The sequence below is a fragment of the Rattus norvegicus genome, chromosome 1, assembly GCF_021556685.1.
Source record: "Rattus norvegicus strain SHRSP/BbbUtx chromosome 1, alternate assembly SHRSP_T2T, whole genome shotgun sequence".
Classification (NCBI taxonomy): Eukaryota; Metazoa; Chordata; class Mammalia; order Rodentia; family Muridae; genus Rattus; species Rattus norvegicus.
This window is the reverse complement of record NC_141534.1, coordinates 221,105,077-221,125,575: the sequence shown is the minus strand read 5'-3', so window position 1 is coordinate 221,125,575 and position 20,499 is coordinate 221,105,077. Positions and strand designations below refer to the sequence as shown.

General features: G+C 39.4%; 2 protein-coding genes across 5 annotated transcripts in view; one reads left to right on the top strand and one right to left on the bottom strand.

The window, feature by feature from the left end:
- Nucleotides 1–20,382, top strand: part of LOC102551452 (uncharacterized) — a 53,131-nt gene extending 32,749 nt beyond the window's left edge. Inside the window, exons 4-5 of one of the 3 annotated variants that reach the window (XM_087608802.1) lie at nt 12,678–12,968; nt 18,010–20,382. In XM_087608802.1, coding sequence (XP_087464928.1) covers nt 12,678–12,968; nt 18,010–18,069 — 351 coding nt within the window. In that variant the 3' untranslated portion in view covers nt 18,070–20,382. Of the gene's footprint in view, nt 1–12,674; nt 12,969–18,009 lie in introns of all 3 variants that reach the window. The other 2 variants (XM_087608800.1, XR_015653010.1) reach the window with 2 other exon arrangements.
- Ms4a6bl1 (membrane-spanning 4-domains, subfamily A, member 6B-like 1) lies at nt 1,389–13,226 on the bottom strand. 2 transcript variants are annotated; one of them, NM_001006975.1, is given in 7 exon segments: nt 1,389–1,976; nt 2,828–2,929; nt 4,632–4,838; nt 7,596–7,652; nt 9,918–10,052; nt 11,217–11,379; nt 13,114–13,214. In NM_001006975.1, coding segments are annotated over 6 exon segments (744 nt in total). In that variant the 5' UTR covers nt 11,364–11,379; nt 13,114–13,214; the 3' UTR covers nt 1,389–1,880.
- Nucleotides 20,383–20,499: the final 117 nt, after the last annotated feature.

The window sequence follows — 20,499 nt, the reverse complement described above, 5'->3', positions numbered from 1 at the left end:
ATATGGAAATGAGTTGACTCATGAAGCGCTCTGTACCTGAATCTCATTTGCTGGGGAGGTTTGTGACTATTGTTTCTATTCCTTTGCTTCTTATATAACCACCATATTTTAAATTCTTTTACGGTAAGTATTTTTGGGTGGCTTTTTACAATTTATAACTTTCCACTATTCTCATTTCTTTTAATTGTATAAACTGTTTAGTTCACTATGTGACATTAAATGTTTGTAGTTTCTGTAGAGTTGGTGATGATGTCTCCTTGTTTAATAAGAGGTTTGAAAATTTTGAGACAACGGTGATAACTGATCTAGCATGGAGATATAGTGATAAAACATCAACTATGAGTTCTTCCCCGAATTAAGACGAGTTACATGATTGACAGTAGGTTAGGGCTGTGGACATGTCTCACAGAAAGGCTCACTTCTTCTACAAATGAGTTTGTTAGAAGTAGAAGGAGGAGGAAGAGGAGGAGGAGGAGGAAGAGGACAAAGAGGAGGATGAGGAAGAGGAAGAGGAGGAAGAAGAGGAGGAGGAGAAGGAGAAGAAGGAGAAGGAGAAGAAGGAGGAGGAGGAGGAAAGAAAGAAAGAAAGAAAGAAAGAAAGAAAGAAAGAAAGAAAGAAAGAAAGAAAGAAAGAAAGGAAGGAAGGAAGGAAGGAAGAGAGAGAAAGAAGGAAAGAAAGAAAGAAAGAAAGGAAGGAAGAAAGAAAGGAAGAAAGAAAGAAACAAAGGGAAAGAAGTAGAGCATGAACAAGAAAAAGAAAGAGTAACATACTTTATTATGGACTCAAAGAGTCCTTAGTGTCTTATAGGATATGATCCTAATTTTATTGTCATTCCATACAATCCATATTTTACTATTAATTTTTTTAAATAAATTTTATGTCTATCTGTATTTTACATGGATATATGTCTGTGTGTGTTCTACATGTGTGTCAACTGCCCACCAAGGCCAGAAAAAGATGTCAGATCATGTGGAAATGAAGTTACACATATTTGTGAGCTGCCATGTGGATGCTGGTAATAAAACCCATGTCCTCACATAACCAATCAGTGCTCTTAAACTCTAAGATATCTCTTTAGCTTCCTGTAAGAAGTGAGGAAATGTCTCTTATTAGCTATGGTGATGGTACAGGTACCTCCAAAATACATTGCAAACCTTTGAATGTTCATTTACTTTTAGTTTAATACACACACACACACACACACACACACACACACACACACACCCCACATAAACACAGTGACACAGATTTATTTCTACTTGTCTTTCCCATGCTTTTTTTGGTTGAGAGAGAACAAAAGAGCAACAAACACATGTATTTATGTATCACAGGGGACTTGATCTGTACATAAAAGCAAAACAACAACACAACCCTTACGAAAAGAACGGATAATCACAAAAACACTTTATTTTGAAGCAACAGCATATATACTTCTTGGGAATTCATTGCAGGTCACTTGTCTCTATGCACTAGTGAATAAAATTGATATGATGAAAGACCCATGCCATAACAGGGATTCTGAAAACAAGGACTGTTAATGGGTAACTGTTGATATTAATTGCAGGGTACAAGAAAGTGTTGCCCCTTTGCTCCATCACAATCTCCTGAAACATTCTGTTATCTTAATGAGAAATATCTGGGACTCTGGCCACTGTTTGCAGGTCTGAGCTGTGGATGAAGCCAAGGTCATGAAAATCAATAGGATGACATTAACACATCCATTCAACTCATACTGGTATTCATTGTATAAACAGTCTACATTTTTAGTAACAAGCATTGCTACCTTGTGATGATTGTATTTTCTGCATTATCAAGAAGACATACCCTCTGCTGTTTAGTTCCCACTTGTTTTGGGGAATTTTGTTCTGTTTTGTTTTTCTTAACAAACCATTTGTTCCTCATATGCAGAGTTACAGAGTGCCTTTGATTCCACATTGGATTCATCATTTGAGTTATGAGACAGGAAAATCACATTCTAGAAAAAAGAAAATATGTGGTTTCAGATTTAAAATCAATATATACTATACATTTATGCATATGTGTGTGTTGTGTGTGTGTGCTTGTGTGTGTGTGTGTGTGTGTGTGTGTGTGTGCATATAGGAAGGTAGATAGATATGTAGACACATGTATATACATAATAGATTTTCATTCAGTGTTGTAGATGTTCCCAGATGAGAATAGGACACCTGGGTGATGCACATGTTTGATGTACATCATCTCCTCTGCATTCCACACTCTGATTAAGGATTTTTGTCAGAGCAAAGCTTTTTGGCTCAGTTACTGAAGCTGTAAACCCCGAGAGGTACCTGAGAAGGGCAGCATGAAGTTACCAAATATTATATCTTTAGTGTCTTTAATACAAGAAAAAAAAAGTAATATCAGAAGGAACGAAAACAGATCTAAGATGCAGACTGAATACATTTCAGTGTGAATTTTTCTTTATGAGGTCAAGACTGTTAAAGAGACTAGCTGCTATAGAAGAAAGTATTCCTAGTTAGAGGGGAGGCAGCCATGCTCTAACATCCTAAACACAGGCAAATTCATCTTGATGTCAGGAGATAAATTTAACTTTGTAGAACCTTAGTTCCTTTGTTTGCAAAAGGGAAGGGATGAACCAGGTGGTTTGTCTGTTTCCATATAGATAATCCTCATCAGCTATACAGTTAACTTCTACTCCATCATCTACTGTCCCACCTCCCTGTCAAAAATCACCTGATAGTCATGTCATTTTGACGGAAGTCAGTCTACCTGACATTCATGACAGCATAGATCAACATGTCCCAGAGGAACACCAGGGAAGATTCAGGAGGACTATGGAATACTCACCCCAGGGAAGTCAGAGCGACTCTGTTTCCACCAAAGCAGAGCACTGAGGACTGCCAGGCCAAGCTCCAACATACTCGTGATCAGCATCAGTGAAAAGACCCCCTAAACACAGGAGAAGAGAGGTAGATGTGACTGACTCAGCTGAAGTCCTCATACCTGGGTGGGAGGTGACTGTACAGATGAAACCATCTCTATCATCAGAGATCTGAAAGAATCTTCCCAAACCTACAAATGGGCTAAAAGTGATGCCTGGTCCCTTCATTCCTTGGAGGACATGGCTGAAGAGGAAACCACTCAACAAAGTCATTTTCTACCACTTCTCATCCCTCTTGGACAAGGATCCTGAGTACACTGTTCATTGAATGAGGGAGCAGAGAGGAGTAGTGACCCCAGCAGAGAGTCAACAGCTCCTGCTCTTGGCTCTCTTCTGCTGCTTAGTATGAGGCTGGGCAAGTCTCTGCTTCTCCAGCTTCTATGGGCGCACTTATCACCTGTTGTCCTACTTCCTCTGAGAGACTCGTGAGGGTGAGTGAGGTTCTCACTATGCAAGCTCTTTCCAAAAGGTAGTATTGATAGAACCTTCTTTCTTGGGACGTGATTCATTTTGTGATGGCAAAAAATTAGAAAAGCAATCCAGTTTCTACTGTCTGTGGCATCACAAATCAACTAAAAAAAAAGATCTAAGTGAAAAACATGTATCCCATGACCTTTGTCCTGAGGTGTCCTTTGTGAATACCACTTGATAGGAAGGATGATGAATGTGGCATTGTAAGCTCTTCGTTTATCTGCACACATACAAGCAGGGTGTGAAACTACATACAGTGTGAAACTAACCTAGGATGCCATCATTCTTTGTAATCTGTGCAAATTTCTCCCCAATGCATCAGGGTTTTAAAATTAGGCTTAGTTATTTTAGATGATAATTTAATCACATTATTATGCATCTAATTTACACACACCTTTTCTTCTTGTGGTTTCTTAATTAAGAAGAAATACTGGACCCAGATTCACAAAGAATCAGAAAGCCTATGGTTGACCAGACCAGACTATCCGGACATCTTGGAGCTCTGGTTTTTCTTAGTTTACTTGTCATAAGACAAAGAAAATTATGTAGGATTGTCACTGTTATCTTAAGAAATGTTCTCTCCATGTGATAGGGTCCAAATGTATGTTCGTGGATGTTTGAATTGAAGACCTGTTTTTCCTGTTAGTCAAATTGTATTACTTTCTTCCAGAAGATGGCAGTCCCTCACATCACTGCTGGTTGCTCTTCTCTATTTGTCTGTATTTCTTTTCTCATTTAACCATCTCATCTCTTTGTGAATGATGAAAGCAGCAGTGAGCTCGCCCCCACAGACTCACTTCTGTCTACTGTGAGGACATAAAGGAGCAGACACCTGACATCTCCATTCTACTCCTATCCTTCCCACAATCCTTTTCTCAGTGCTTAGTTGAGTACTGCTCAGCTAACTTTACTTTACTACGCATGTGCCTGGTTTTCTTGTTGGCATGTCTAGATCACTTGAGTCTTTTGTGTATGAAGTTTATTGTGCTAAAAACAGTACTTTCCAATGTATATATCAGTCCTCTGTAAAATTTGTTAACCCAGAATCATTTCGGTGTTAAAAATAATTTGAGTTAAAAGCTTTAACATTGTTTACCTTTGTTTTTGTTTCAGCCTCGACCCTTCCCTAAGATCTCAAACCAGACAGAGTGAAAGATTTTTCAAAAGACAATCAAAAGATCACTATTTCTCCATAACTAAAAATAAAAAATATTCAGCGAAGCCTTTAGAAATACTTACCATCAGGATAGACTTGGCAACAAAGCACTCATTCCTGTCTGAGTCATAGGAATTGTGGTAGTAATGATATTCAGTTGGTCTAGGGTCCTTGCTCAGCTTGCACTGCTCTGAGGCAGGATGCAAACCAGCCAGGCTGACAGAGATGATAATGATGCCCATGAAAGCAAATGAAACACTCAGGATGTTCAGAGTCAGGCTGCCATCTACCTGGAAGAAGCAGCAGGTTTTACTTATATCTCTTCCAAAATAGTGTACCATTTCTCTTTATTTGACATCATTAGCAGCTGAAAGATCAATAATTTTTGTCTTCATCCTTCCTAATACAGAACTACAACCACAAGAAGGAGGAGAGTCCCTGGTTTTCCATGCATATTTATTCTATGCCCCATTTCCCAGATGATATTTTCTAGATCACTTTATCAAACCACCATCACCACATTTAATAGGCCCTATGAATGTCTAGGACACACAAGCCCCAAACTTAAATGGCAATGAGATGGCTAAATAGGAATTCAATGGTGAAAAATAAAATATTTCTCTGGCAAAATCTCCACCCATGACTTTTGATGGAATACCATAATGCAAAACAGGAAAATTCTCAAGAGAGTGTGGAAAGAACAAAGAGGTTCAGGCATTGACCATCTTCCTGTCCTTCAACGTTCTCATTGCTGTGGCTTGAAATTGACATTGCCTGAGCCTCATTTATTAAGGACCTGATCCTCAGTTCGATAACTCCTATCAGAACTTTTAGGAAATGCCTCTTTATCAAAGGAATGTCTGCAAAGAAAAGCCCATAAAGGGGTAGATCAGAACACAAGACCTTCATCCTACTCCCTTGCTTTTTCTCACTTGCTGCTAGGTGTCACATCTTTGCTGTTTTAGGATGACACAGTCATGGGCAGTCTACAAGCTTAGAACAATTAGCCTCACTAAAACTATATACTACTAAACCTCCGAAATATAAGCAAAAATAAACCATTCCTTCTAGCAAGTTTAGTTATCTCAAGTGCTGAACTTGAAAACACTTAATACTGGAAAATATATTCCGAATCACACATTCTTTCTATACTCCACCCAGGGAGGCATCAGTCACATGGAAAAGGCAAATAAGGCCTTATTTCTTACATACTACCTCTCTCAGAAGCTCATAGAGAAAAAGGAGAGTGTGGGGACTTTGTTCTCAGTGTTCAGTAGACTTTGGATTCTGGAAAGTCTAATGATTAACTGTAATTAGGGCTGTAGACAGAAATCTAGAGACGTGACTAAGGATATTGTTGTTTTTGGAAATTGTGTGAAGCAGAAAAAAAAAAACAAAACAGAATGGGACTAGATGTTGGTAAATTGAGGCTACAGTGCCAGAGGTCCTTGGAGTCTCACTGAGCTGCATTACTCAGTTCCAACGCTCACTTTGGATCTCTTCTCAATAACACTTATGGTGTCAGTGAAACAAATAAACTTTTCTTGAGAGTGACTTTCTTTTTTTAAATGTACACAAAATGAAAATGAGCTAAAATCAGTCTGAAAGCTACGGTTACATGTGGGTGTTCTAGGGCATACCCAAATGTATGGTACTTAAGTGTAATTTAATCTCAGGTCACTTATGTTTTAGAGAGATTGTATAAGTTGCTCAGAGCTTGGTGCTTTTAGGTACTTTTTAAACAAATTTCGACAAACTAAACTTTGGCCAATAGTTGCAATCAGGATACTGATAGTATATATGTGCTTGGAATATACTAGGTTCATCATTCTACTCACTGTATGAAAAGAACATTCTCCAGCATTGGTTAAGCCCCTTACTTGCCTTATTCTATTTACACACTACATAAATTTTCAGTTGCTTTTAGTCACCATATTTTTTACCACAGAAACAAAAAATTAATTAACATTCTGTACATTTGGGAGACTGGTTTCGTCAGCTCTTCCTATTTGTCAATCCCTCAGCTATTCTCTCTAATGACTTCCTGAATCAACTCTTGAGGAACAACACATGATGACTGAAGACTAGGTGAGTCTTTCTGTCATTCAGAAGTTTCTTCCTCTAATCCAGCTTTCCTCTGCCCAGGAATAGTTCTTCACTAGAAGAAGTTAAAGTAGGAAAAGTTGAATTCTTAGCTAAAACAAATAGCTATGGAGAAGTTCAGAATGCCATCAGTTTGCTTCTCAGTTCAAATTGTATAATCAATTCACGCAAAAACCTTCCCCTTATAAAGATATAGAGAGAAGACATGAACATTTTCTCTACAGTTTCTTATGAATTTTTAGAGGTGAGATTGCATCATAACTCACAACAAATATAACTCTTTAAAAAAAAAGAGCATTAGCTCTTTATAAGGGCATTAGCTTTAATACTGAACAGTATAATTTGTGTTGTTAGACTTTTCATTGTCATAACAAAATGCTTCACATAAACCACTCAAGAGAAAAATTATGTTCGGCTCAGTTTCAGATGCTCAGCTGACTTGAGGGACTTGGGTGGCAGAGCAGAACGACTCAAATATGGTGGTCAGCGAGCCTAGTGAGAGGACACCTGTGCTAACCACACTTCAATTTCTCCCATTTATTCCATCTTGGTCTCTACATTAGGGAATGTAGCAATCACAGTTTGGAACTGGAACACCCCCAGACGTATGCTTTACTAATCCTTGAGGCACTTTTCAACCCAGTCGATTACATGAAGATTTACCATCATTGCCTGCTGCCTACACAATGGCATCATAAGAGAGCAGGATTTTTACATTAGATTTCTTGGCACTGGTCTCAGACATCAGGGACGCTATAATTGTGGCCACCATGATAGAAAGAGTATGTTCCATATAGGGATACGGAGAACTCAGATCAGCTCACAAATTGAAGAAGTAATCATTGTATTGCTTAGCTTGTAACTTTCAACATGAAAGGCCCAGCCCTGAGTTATCTCTCTGGGATTTGTGCTCATCAGTTCTTGGATATGGTTCCTGTACTCACCAAAGATTTTGTTGACTTTGTCTCCGTGATGATGGACAGAATTCCAGAAACAATAAACTGCAAAGACAAGAAGAAAACATTATCACATCAGTTTCTATGTTCTAAGTGTCTACGCTGTTATTCTATAGTGTTTATGATAACTCTCATGGAACAAATGACCAAGGACACACAAACGTAGACTCACAGAGTGTCTGTTTTTCCTTGCATTATTCAAAGTTCCAGAAAGGTAGATAAGTGCAGAAATCTCTCCCATTAAAATTTATAAAACCTTTAAGAGATAGCAAAAGGATGTTTTGTTATATAGAAAGGAAAATTGGATTTAGATGAATTCAGTGTCTGAGGCATTGATCTACAAGGAGAGAAAATGGAAAATAATGAAGGGCAGGGGGTGTTGTCCCTACTTTTATCAATACAGTTATCACACTTTGATTTGCACATGCAAACTTCCTTAAGTAAATTTTACTTGAATGTGTTGAATTGTTAATGTGCAATTTTCAGCATGCTAGTATTTTAGAGAGGAATTTGGGAGCTGCATCCTCTAAGATGTTGACCTGTACTTTGTACTTCTTGTCATGCTCCTGGATGCCATTTCAGGTTTTTGTTTTTGTTTTTGTCCCCCACCCACCCACCCCCGGAGCTGGGGACCGAACCACTGAGCTAAATCCCCAACCACTGAGCTAAATCCCCAACCCTGGATGCCATTTCAATACTATCTTTGCATCAAAATAATTCTGGCATCCAAAAATGAGTTTAGAAAGTTACCTGTTTCAGAATTTGGTAATAGTTTGAGAGTGATCTGCACCGGTTTCATTTTGTTTTTTTTTTTTTTAAGGAAATATGGGATGATATTAACAAACAGAGGCCAACGGAAACAGGACTTTCAGGGACTCGTTCAAGAAACAAGATAAATGAGAACAAAAGAAACCATAAGGTTGCATTTCCAGAACCCTTTAGCTGCAATTTTCTTTTGGTTGTAATTTTTTAAATCATGATTTTATCATGACAGACTTTTTCTATTATCCAATAAATTAAATGAAATCAAGCAACAAACAGTTTAGGGATTTTTTTCTAAGTAGAAAATTTGTGATTTCTATTCTCCAAAGTCAAGCAGTGTGTCCATAAAAATAAATGCTGGGTCTTTATCTATGCAATGCTAGGGACTGAACTCAGGGTCTGTGAAGTTTATGCATGTGTTTTCCTGTGAGCTATGCCCACAGTTTCAGAGTCCTAATAAACTAAGTGTACTGAGTGTCTCTTCTAATGCAAGGCATACTTAGTGAACAGAGCACAATGTGGTGAGGAGAAAAAAATAAAGTAACAGCATTGACCTAGACATCACCACATCAGCCACATGATCAGGGTTATGTGAACAGTAAAATGTTGTAAATAATATACACCCTTCATAATATCTACTATATTGCAAATCAATGATGTCATTGTTACCTACACTGACATCACTCTCTGCTCAATTAAAGGTTAACAGAATATCAGACAAACTGAAACTTAGAAACATTTACAAAAATAACATTGAATCAGTCAAAGTCACCAAGAACAGGGGAAGTCAGAGAAGGTCCAAATTAGGATGTCTAGTGGAGACTCTGGAGACAGAATGTTGGAATGCAGTGTCTTTGATCAGAAATGGGGCCAAAGAACATTTATGGAAAACTGGTGAAATCAGACAAAGTATTGGTTTGAGAAGAGAAATCACAAATTATTAACACAGAGAAAGAAAGATTAAGCTGTGGATGAATCAAAGTAAAAGATGCAAGAAGGGGAAAAAACTGTAGCAAGCAGTTTGTAAGCCCCAGTAAGAGGATTCCTCATTTGTGAGTGAGACTTGTCAATGTGAATCTAGAGCAAAGCTGTTCCCTGACAAAAGGGCCTTCACTAGCTTTGACCCCAGACATGAGCAGTCTCAGAGCATTATCCAGTCTATCACCCTGAATGCCTCCAACAAAGCCAGATCAAAAGAATGAAAGTGTTCCTCTCTGCAGTGTGGTCCACTGGATGTCCTTGCATAATATAGAAAGCTCTAGATCATTTGGTCTTACTTCCTAGACTTTTCCCCAAAGAGGACTCTAAAGTCATCATTGCTCAAAAGATGCCATCAAAGGGTGATATTGACAAGAAATGGTTATTTGGATTAGATTGAAATATCTTCAGGATGAAATTCCTGCTGCCCTTGTACACTAAGACCTTCTCTGAAGACAGACAGAAGAACAAGGTCTACTACTGACCTCTTTTTCAGTAGGCAGAAATGCAGCTAGGTGACAACTCCCTTCTCTCTCCTCCCCATCTTAATCCCCACAGAAGTCTACTTACAAACAAAGCTCCTACAAATGGGTATCCAGATTTTAACAGGACAGAAAACACTGAGGTAAAATGTGGCACAGAGGGAACTGATGCCAGAATGATTCCCAGACCCAACACCATCACAGCACACATGATCTGGATTGCCTGTTGAAAGAAGGAAGAAGGAAGAAGGATGATTAAACCAGCACGGGCAAGAAGGACCTCTCCACTTTTCCCATGGTGCCCATGCTTTGCCACCTTCTACAACATCCCAGTGAGCACTGTACAAGGTCTGCAAGTGATAGAGGAAAGGTCATTCAAGAAGGGATTTTGTTCTGCCAGAGCCTCTGGTCACCTTTAGGGATTTGTGTCCTTGAACCCATTGCATGCTCATGACCCTTCCTGGTATGTCCTGGCTGAGCTGAGCTTGAGTGCATGGATAACAGATCTCCTGTTCTCTCCTGTGGCAAAAGGAAGCATCTGAAAGCCCTCCCACTCTGAGCACTAGAATGTGAACCTCTCATCACATCATCCACAGAACACCACATAGGGCCAGCCTCTCTGTCAATTTCCATAGCACCTTCAGTCCTGTTGTTCATTCTGGGCATCCCTTGCCTCCGTATGAAAAGGGAAATATTTGTGTTCTGATATTGCTTTCACCTCACAGACTCAAAGCTCTTAGACTGTTGATTAAGCAATCTTATCAACTTTTTGCTACATGTACTTCAAAGGAATCCAGTGTATTGTATGTATGCCTAAGGCAAGGTCATCAGTTCCATTAAGTTCTGAGACTGGGTAGCACAGAGACCCATGCATCGAGTGTTAGTACAGACAAGACTGAGAAACAACTCACAGCAAAAATATTTCTTCTCCCTTTACCCAAAAAAGTTCCATTAGTGAGTCTGGAATGGACATAGAGTAAAAAACCCATTGTCTTTGTACCACCTTTTTTCACTAAGGAGCAAAAGGGTGTTCTACACTCAGAGACTTCCTAGAATGTAGGTACAAATATTTTCATCAATAAAATACTTAGCAAGTATTCTTCAAAAATGTAAAAAAGAATTAAACAACAAAATCTCAATGACTCATGAAATAAGGTCATTGGGATGCAGTCCAAATTCATTAGAATAAAAGGAAATATTTGCCAACTTCAGAAGATTTTAGTGATGCAAGCAGTTTGCCAAGTGGCATCCACCATTGTACCGGCCATTCTGTGATCATTCTGTCAAAAATGAAGTTTCCTACCCTCCAAATTTATCTCTAGTCCCAATGCAAAATGCCTCACCCTGTGCACTCCTCCCACCCCAGGATGTGCTGAGTGGGACTTACCGCCATTGCTTTGATCTCTGCCTTTAGAAGTTTTTTCAGGCTGTCCTGCCAATGGTAGGTAGACTGGGATTCGTCTGTTTGGGGAAAGTTGATACTCTTTGGTGAAATCACTGTGATGGTCTCACTGGTCACTTCTTGTGGAATCATGATGGAGATCTCTTGGCTAGAAGAGAACATGGACTCAGCTTATGAAGTACTGTGCCTATTGTAGCAGTGTGGCTTTGTTTATTTTAGGTTCTTTTTGCTTGGTTGGTTTACATTTTATTCTCTTTTTTGCCTATTTGTATGTGTATATGTGTATGGGTGTGTATGTCTGTGTGTGTATGTGTGTGTGTGTGTGTGTGTGAGAGAGAGAGAGAGAGAGAGAGAGAGAGAGAGAGAGGAAAAGAGAAGAGAAGAGAAGAGAAGAGAAGAGAAGAGAAGAGAAGAGGGGAGGGGGGAGAGGAGAAGAGAAGGGAAGGGAGAGGAGGGGAGTGGGAAGGAAAGAGAGGGAGAGAGGGAGGGAGGGAGCAAGACAGAGAGAGGGAGAGAGAGAGGGAGAGGCAGAGAGAGAGAGAGAGAGAGAGAGAGAGAGAGAGAGAGAGGTGGAGTTGGATAGATGGAGAGGATCTAGGAGGAGAAAGGGGAAGGAAAACCATGATGAGAATATGTATCATATGAATTTTCAGTAAGTCATTAAGTAATTTGGCTTTGAACATAAGATAACAACAAAGAAAACAAATTCTCTTTCCAGGTTCTACCCATACCTCCCAGACTGTGCACCTTTGTGAATCCTTGATATGTTTTTTGGCAGAAGAAACTGTTGTGTACAAGGAAATGTAAAACCACCACATCTCAGATTCATGCCTTCTTCCCTCATGTTAAACACACCCCAATGATTTTAGATTATATGCACCTCATAGGAAGGGAAAGCCTGATTTTGTACATTCCTTCAGGTTCTTGTGTCTATGCCCAAATGTTCACACAAAATTTGTAAATGTAGCTCTGACTCTTTCTCAATTTCACCTAGAAAAAGTACATTGCCTTTATTCAATGACTTTCAACATCTGGTTACTTTCCTACCCATGAGTTACTAAAAGTCAGCTTCAATGCATTCTAATACATTGCTACATACCACTCAAAATATGTAACCTCATTTACCTGTTTTGTGTTTCTAATAGTGCTAATTATTTTAGGATTACCACTTCACATTTTATCATATTTTAGTAGGTAAAATCTTCTACTGATTTTATTCTTCAAAACAATCCTATGTTAATTAGTAATCACAATCAGTAACAAATTCAGAATACAAAGTTTGATGTACATGTGGAAGTAATTCATGCTTTGTACAGCAACATCAAATAAGTATTAAATTAATAGCCAAAGTTCTCATTATTGCCCCATTGATTACACACAGTTGGGGGTGGGATCCCAGCTGTCGCTGACTCTGGTTGTTCTCCATATTTTCCCACCTGCCAGCAGAAGCCTATGTCTAAGTCTCTTCAGTGTGGAGAAGCAGCTGAGTATGCTGGAATGAGAAGTCCTGGATTCCTAAGCTGTGGTTCAAGTTTTGTCAGCATCCTAGCAATCATGTTCCTGAATGAGGAAGGACCATGTTCCCTGGGGAATGGGTTCCTGAGCTCAGCTTGGCTCCCTTCTGTTCGGTGTGATATTCTCAGTCTTTATGCTGCACAATCAGTGAATGACCTGAGAGCTCTGCTCCTCATGTCAGTGATCACTAAGATCATGCAGCTAGAAACAGCCAGGACAGAGGTAAGTCAGATGTCCTGTCCCTTTGCCCATTTAGTTCTGAGGTGCCCCAGTGTCTCCATTGCTTTCATGAGCATCAGCACGTTCTTGTAACCCAGTCCCAGAAACAGAGTGAAATATAGAGGGAAGCCTCTTCAGGGTTGCCTACCTGAGCCTGTGTGCCTTGTCACCCAGTCACTTCCAGGTGAGCTCCCAGGAATCCTAAGAGCCTTAACTCTGGCTTCTCTCAGTCTGATCTTTCGTGACTTCTTGTGAACTTCTAACTATCCCCAGCCCTTTCTTCTGTGCTCACTGCACAGGAAGTTGTGTTTACAGTCTGTGGACATGTGATTGTGCCTGAACTTCCTATATCAGAAACTCCCAGTAACTGCAGAAAAATCACTAATGGAACATGTTTTGATAGAGTGAAGAGTGAGGTAGAGTTCCAACCTCCACACCTCCATGTAATGTCCAAGTTCAAGTTCTTGAACGTGAGTTATTTATGAATTAAACAGAGAACAGCAACACCCTGGGGACACCCATGAAAATGAGAGATAGTTTCTCTGAAAGATCTGTCTTCCTTCTAATTAGTAAAGAACTGTCTTATTTACTAATGATGATTACAACTTGATGAATAAAACATTTCACAATATCTAGTAAAGTATGATAATGGTAATCATGACCTTGGGTTTTGATATATTACTTTATTATAGGCTAATACATTACTGAACTCACTGAAATATATAATTAATTGTAACAATTGACCATTTTATAGTATATTTGCACTTTGTTATTCACACTTTTTTCCAGTAACTCTTTAGCCTTTGGGGGAAAAAACCTGCAAACAAAATGTCAGCACCCATTGATTAATTGTTACTCACTATGAAGCCTTCCTTACCTCTTTTAACCTTCTTCTAGACTATTGGACTCCTCTAACAGTGGATGTGTCCAGGGAATTACTGGACACTTCGAGAAAAGTAATGGATCAGGAAAGGAACAAGCGGAGAAGTTTCAACATATCAATTGTTGTCACTCAGTCATGCAGTCATTGTTGATTCCAGCAATACTGCACTCCAGATTCAATCATGAAGACAAGTGTCCCTGCGGCTTTCAGGCCTTTGGGTGGGCACTGTTCAGAAGCTGACATTGACATAGTTAATTTCACAGGGGAACCAAAGTCAGCTGCAGCGACCGGATAGCCACACTCTGTAAACTTCCTTCTTTCTTTCTCTGGAGTCAGCCAAAAGTAACCCAGGGAGCCAGCGTGAGCCACACTCACATCAGAGGGTTGTAGTGTGGTGATTCCCTGCAGGCTTCACATCAGGCAAAAAAAGTTAAACAACAGCAACTGAACAACAACAACACAATTCAGGAAGAGAGAAGACTGAAGCTCAGCTCAGCCCATTTTGTTGTAACTGGTGTTGGACCAAGGCTTCTAGAGTCTGGCCCCGATTGTTTTAATTTAACCACATTGAAGCACAGCCCAATTTTGGAAAAAAGGTAGTCAGATAGCAATGAACTCAGTCCCATGTTCACAACAATTTAATGTTACACTGAGATCTGTTACAAAGTACACGTGACTTCTTTCACAAGAATGCCTACTGTTGACTCAGAGATTCTGCACAAGACTTAGGCTCTAGGGATTTTTACTGAGGTAAACATAATGCCTGTGGGTGTCAGCATAGGCCTGGCTCTAAGATAGCACAGACATCACTTAAGCTGTGGTAAAGCACAAGTAACATCACTCATGAGGGTGGATTTTATGTTAGAAAAGCGGTGCTCAAGATCTAAGGGTAAGAGTCTCAGATAAGTGACATATTTTGGGAGACAAAGGCAGAACCTGCCTCATCAAAGAATAAAGACTCACCAGATTCTAAACATGTATCATTCCTGGCACTCCCTGAAGGCCAGCTACTCATTCCACTACAGTGAAGATGTAAGCCCCCTGTCTAACTATCCTGGCTTCTCCATTGCTCATCAGTGTGCACAAGGCCTTTCTGTCCTTTACAGTTGTGAATTCTACAGTTCCTGCATGAACTCTTCTGTTGAAGACACAAGCTAAGATGTGGTGTTTTATTATCTGGAAGTTGCCTTTTTCCTCAAGTCCAAAACAGCACAGACAGAAAGGCCAGCTTCAATTCTGGAGAATGCCGAGAGACTGGCTTCTCTAAGAAATCTGTCTCAAACAGGAGCAGGGGCTATGCTAAAAGCTGTTGCCTCTACCTGGGATATGTTCTTTTAGTTGGATTGCCTTGTTTGTCCTCCATGAATAATGAGGAAGCCTCACAGAGACTTAAAGTGTCAGGGTGAAAGGATACGCAAAGCAGCCTCACCCACTCAGAGGGAAGGGAAATGGATGAAGGGTTGTGGAAGAGGGTTGCCCAGGAGGAAGGCATTGAGCAAAATGTAAAATGAATAAGTAAAAAAATCTGGTGTTTCTTCTCCTGTTTCAGGATGCATATTGTCACTGTTGCTTTCACGTCATGCCCTGTGCCCTCATCACTGTCCCAGAACCTAGTGAATTAGTGAGGTGCAGCTGTTCTCTTGAGCTTTGACCATGGTGAAGTGTAGCCTCTTGAGGACAAGCACGCCCACATTTGTCTGCAAGAGAATTTGCTAATAAACTAGTTAAATCTGTCTACCTGACATCCCCTCACCAGTCTATTCTTCATTTCCAGGCTCTCACAATTTGAGTGTATGTAAAGACATTGAATAGGGTACAGGAGACAATGCATGTAAGACTATTGTCACAAAGTCCTACAGAGTGGACATAAGAGTGGTGTTTTTGCCAAGTGACCCCACACTTCCACGCCCCATACATTCTCAGGATCAATCTTTCCTCATCTCCTAAACTAGGATTTTTGAGTTTTATTTGGAAAGGGGACTCATGCAGTCTGAGCAAAAAGCTTATCTCCCCAGTCTGAGTTTAGTTTTGTCCTGACCTGATTCTCAGTGGTCTCGAGAGTCTGAACCTAGATCCTTAACATGAAGATAGAAGACTAATTAACAATAGCACACTGTTACTAGTCAGTTATGACATTCTATTTTAATCTCTCAACACCTTTTCAAGTGTTTTGGTCCTCTGCCTACTCTCTGGGAAATGTCTCTTCCTAGTTTGCATTGATTTAGACCTGCCATTTTCTCTTCTCTTTCCCAAGCCAACATGTACAATCTCTATCGGTTAATTATTTTCTCCTTGTTTAACTTTTCTCCATGATCAGCATCTGCTGCCTAATGTAATATGCTTTTCTGATTAACTCTAAGACTTTCTGGTTTTGATCCTTACTTTCCCCTTCTAAGTATGGGCATGTGGAGTTTAACTGCCTTAATTCTACCTCAAGATAATTCTTATGGTGTCTTGACCGTCTTCATTTCATAGTGATCACTCTTATAGCCATCTCAGGACAAAAGTAAAAACTAAGTTTTAACTCATCTCTACTACTCTTCCATCATCCAGACTTCTACATTACTGCATCCATCCCCAACAGTGTTATTCATTCACTTTTATTAAAGACTCAAGCAATCAACACATCAATCTGCTGTTTATTTAACTATCCTTTAGGGTGTTAAAAGTTTGAACCAATTTCTTCTTTGGTCCTTTGATGTAGTATGTGGTGTAGGCCAGGCTGGCCTCTAACTCACTATGTAACAGAGGCTGGCCTTGTGCTGAGATTCTAGGCATACATGGCGATCTCTACCAATTGTTGGTAGTGTCTACATGTGTTATACACAATCATTTCTTGTCATTCCCATTGACTACCTTCCAGCTCAAGTCTTCATCAGTTTATTCTTCATTCTTCATACGTGTCTTGCCAAAGGATGTACACACACACACTGATTTTACCTATCCACCTCACTACACTGAATGATTTAATAATGTTCTCTATTACCTACTACCCACCAATTGGCAAACACCACTGAGCAACAATTGTAGTAGAGATTATACTCATGAATCAGATGATATACGTCTTTTCATAGATTTCTTTGAAAAACCCATTATTATTGAGGGTACAAATATTTCTGCATAGAATATTATGTGTCATACACACACACACACACACACACACACACACACACACACACACCACACACACACACATCAAAATTAGACTCTTTCTCCAGCGTGGTTCTTATACAGATTTTCTGTAACATTTTTCCATTGGTATCCTTATAGTATCAATGTTTGAAGTGTCATGTGGGGTGCCGTTACTGTCACAGCAGGATTTGATGGTAGCACTACAAGAACCTGTGAAATGAATGCACATACACATATGTACACATACACATACATATATACATATATATGAGTGAGAGAGGCAGACAGAAATATACATAATGAGAAAGAGAGAGAGGAAGAGAGAGAGAAAGAGTTTAATATGTGAGTATGATGGCTATATATCACATACAAGTATAGTTACTGATGATTCTAAAAAGAACTAAGAGCCAAATATAGTCATATTATGTAAGTTCCATTAAATTCTTGGTATACCTCCACCTTTTTATTTTGTTTTAGTTTTTTTTGTGTGTGTGGTTGTATACAGACAATAGAATATCACATGTATTTCCATGACTTTCTAGAAAGAATGAGTAAGATTGTGACACAAAACAAGAAAACAGGAGTAGATTCTGGAACTACTCAGAAACAATTTTTGAGATATATTTTCTCTGGCTTGTGTGTGAAATTTCCCATTTAAACCAGCCCACTGTTTATCTTCTAGAACAAAGCATCCACATTGATCCCTATGCTTTGTAGAACCACAGTCACCCCTCTAGGGAGATAGAGGGGCTCCAACAGGATATAAACGCTGTTATCTCATATCATATTTTGGTATTAACATGAGACAGAAAAGTCTTCTAGCCTGCCTTGCTATGGGCTAAGCATCTTGTCATCTAGGGATAAGATCAGAATTGTGTTTTCTTCAAGTGTACTTTCAGAGTAAGAGTGCAGACAGGAAAAAAAATTGAATGAATTCTTTACAGCTTTAGGAAATGCAACCTTGTAGCTGTAGTAAAAATGCTTCCCTTTCCTCTACTTACTTTTTCTGTATTCTATTCTCTTGTTAAGGAAAGAAGAAAAATCCCAAATGCTTCAAATGGAGAAGGAAAATGCAGTGTTTCACAATAACATTAGTCTTGCTCATAATGTCTGTGGTTTATTGGGCAAGAGGAAAGATGCAGCTGTGGTTACAGCCTGGCCACTGCTGTGTGCTGTGACCAGATTCAGAGAACAAAGGGTTGAGAGCCTAGCATAAGCACTTTCATTACCTGACTGGGACATCCCATCCATAGCTGATACTCACGTCCTGTCATGAGAACAAGGAAGCAACAGAACAAAGAACAAAGAAAGAGCTGCATGGAAGGAAACCAAGAACTGAGTGAATTATTGCAGTCTTTGTGAGTGTGACCCAGTACCAACAGGAAGCACTTCTGTGGGCTTGTCTGATCCTATCTATGGGTGGGTATTTGAGTAACCCCAATGAGCAAAAATGTTTGTTTCATGTTGTATGGTTTTTGTTTTATTTGAAACAGCTTCAGATCAATCATTTTCTTATTGGTACTGGTCTTGAACCAATTGCATTTTTGTCTTATGTATTATTTTTTAAGTTTTTTACATGTATTTTTGGCATTTTGTGTGTTTTTGTACTATGTGTGTATGTGCCCAACTTGTTGGCCTGTGCCTGTCAGAAGAGGGCATTGGATCCCCTGGAATCTGAGTTAGGAATGTGAGTTACAATGTGGGCACTGAGAGCTAAAACCAGGTCCTGTCCAAGAGCAACAAGTACTCTGAACTTCTGAGCCATCTCTCCAATCCCATTTGCTATGTTTTTAATGTTTTATTTATGAGAACTGTCTTGATGCAGCTATAGTAAAAGTTAATTTAAGGTAATAACTTAAATCTAAGGAAATAGCAGGATGATATTGGTAAGTTTTCGGTTCCTGGAACAAATCAATACCTGCAGCTGTACCCTGGATGCTTGGGATTATGCAAATAATTTAAACCATGCTATGCCAAATTAATGCAAGCTCTAGATTTATTCTATAATGAATAATTAACATCGACACATACTTATAATTAATTTATCTAAGAATCTACTGACAATGATTTCTCTTTGGGTAATTTAGGCTGATAGCAGTCTTTGGATATTGCTTTTAACCAGAAAGGTAATGTGAACATTCAACTGCAAGGCAGTGTAACCTTCAAAGCCAACCTTTAGTGACTTAGTTTCACAAGTTAGGCCTCTTATCTGAAAGATTCAGTAATCTCTCAAAAGAGCATGACTCTCCTTGGAACCGAGCGTCCAGAGACATGAACCTGTAGATGAGATTACAGCTTCAAACCACAGTGATAAGTGATTTTTAAGTCATATGCAATATATACACATATAGGTATGTGTATTCTCTATAATTTCCATATCCATACTATACATATACTCTGTACATACAGAGAGATGCACTAAATTTATATATATACATATATATATATGTATACACACACGGGTATAGATGTATGAATATGTGTGTGTATTCAATAATCAGATATTTTAATTTCAGCCACTTTTATTGTAATTTTCTCTATATCAATGAAGTATACACTACTGTTATTATATGATGAGCACAGAGTGATTAAAATTGGTTGCTACCATTAGTGCTTTAACACACCTGTTGTCCTACATACTTTGTGTGTCTGTTCATGATCATGAGCAGCTAAATCTACTTATTTAGCAAAAGCCCCAATTAAGATGTGAACTCCCACATGAAACTCAAGAAGCATGACCAAAATGCGAACTCTTCACTCCTTTAAAGGGGAACAAGAATACCCTTGGCAGGGAATAGGGAGGCAAAGATTAAAACAGAGTCAGAAGGAACATCCATTCAGAGCCTGCCCCACCTGTGGCCCATACATATACAGCCACCCAATTAGATAAGATGGATGAAGCCAAGAAGTGCAGGCCGACAGGAACCGGATGTAGATCGCTCCTGAGAGACACAGCCAGAATACAGTAAATACAGAGGCGAATGCCAGCAGCAAACCACTGAACTGAGAATAGAACCCCCACTGAAGGAATCAGAGAAAGGACTGAAAGAGCTTGAAGGGGCTCGAGACCCCATATGAACAACAATGCCAAGCAACCAGAGCTTCCAGGGACTAAGCCACTACCCAAAGACTATACATGGACTAACCCTGGACTCTGACCTCATAGGTAGCAATGAATAGCCTAGTAAGAGCACCAGTGGAAGGGGAAGCCCTGGGTCCTGCTAAGACTGAACCCCCAGTGAACGTGATTGTTGGGGGGAGGGCGGTAATGGGGGGAGGGTGGTGAGGGGAACACCCATATAGAATGGGAAGGGGAGTGGTTGGGGGATGTTTCCTGGAAACGGGGAAAGGGAATAACAATTGAAATGTAAATAAGAAATACCCAATTTAATAAAGATGGAGAAAAAAAAGATGTGAACTCCACTCTTCATTCTTTCCAGACCTCACTTCTGTAACACAAGTTTTCTTTTCAATTTGCATTGAAAACTTCTTTGCTAATGCATTGCCCCTTGTAATTCC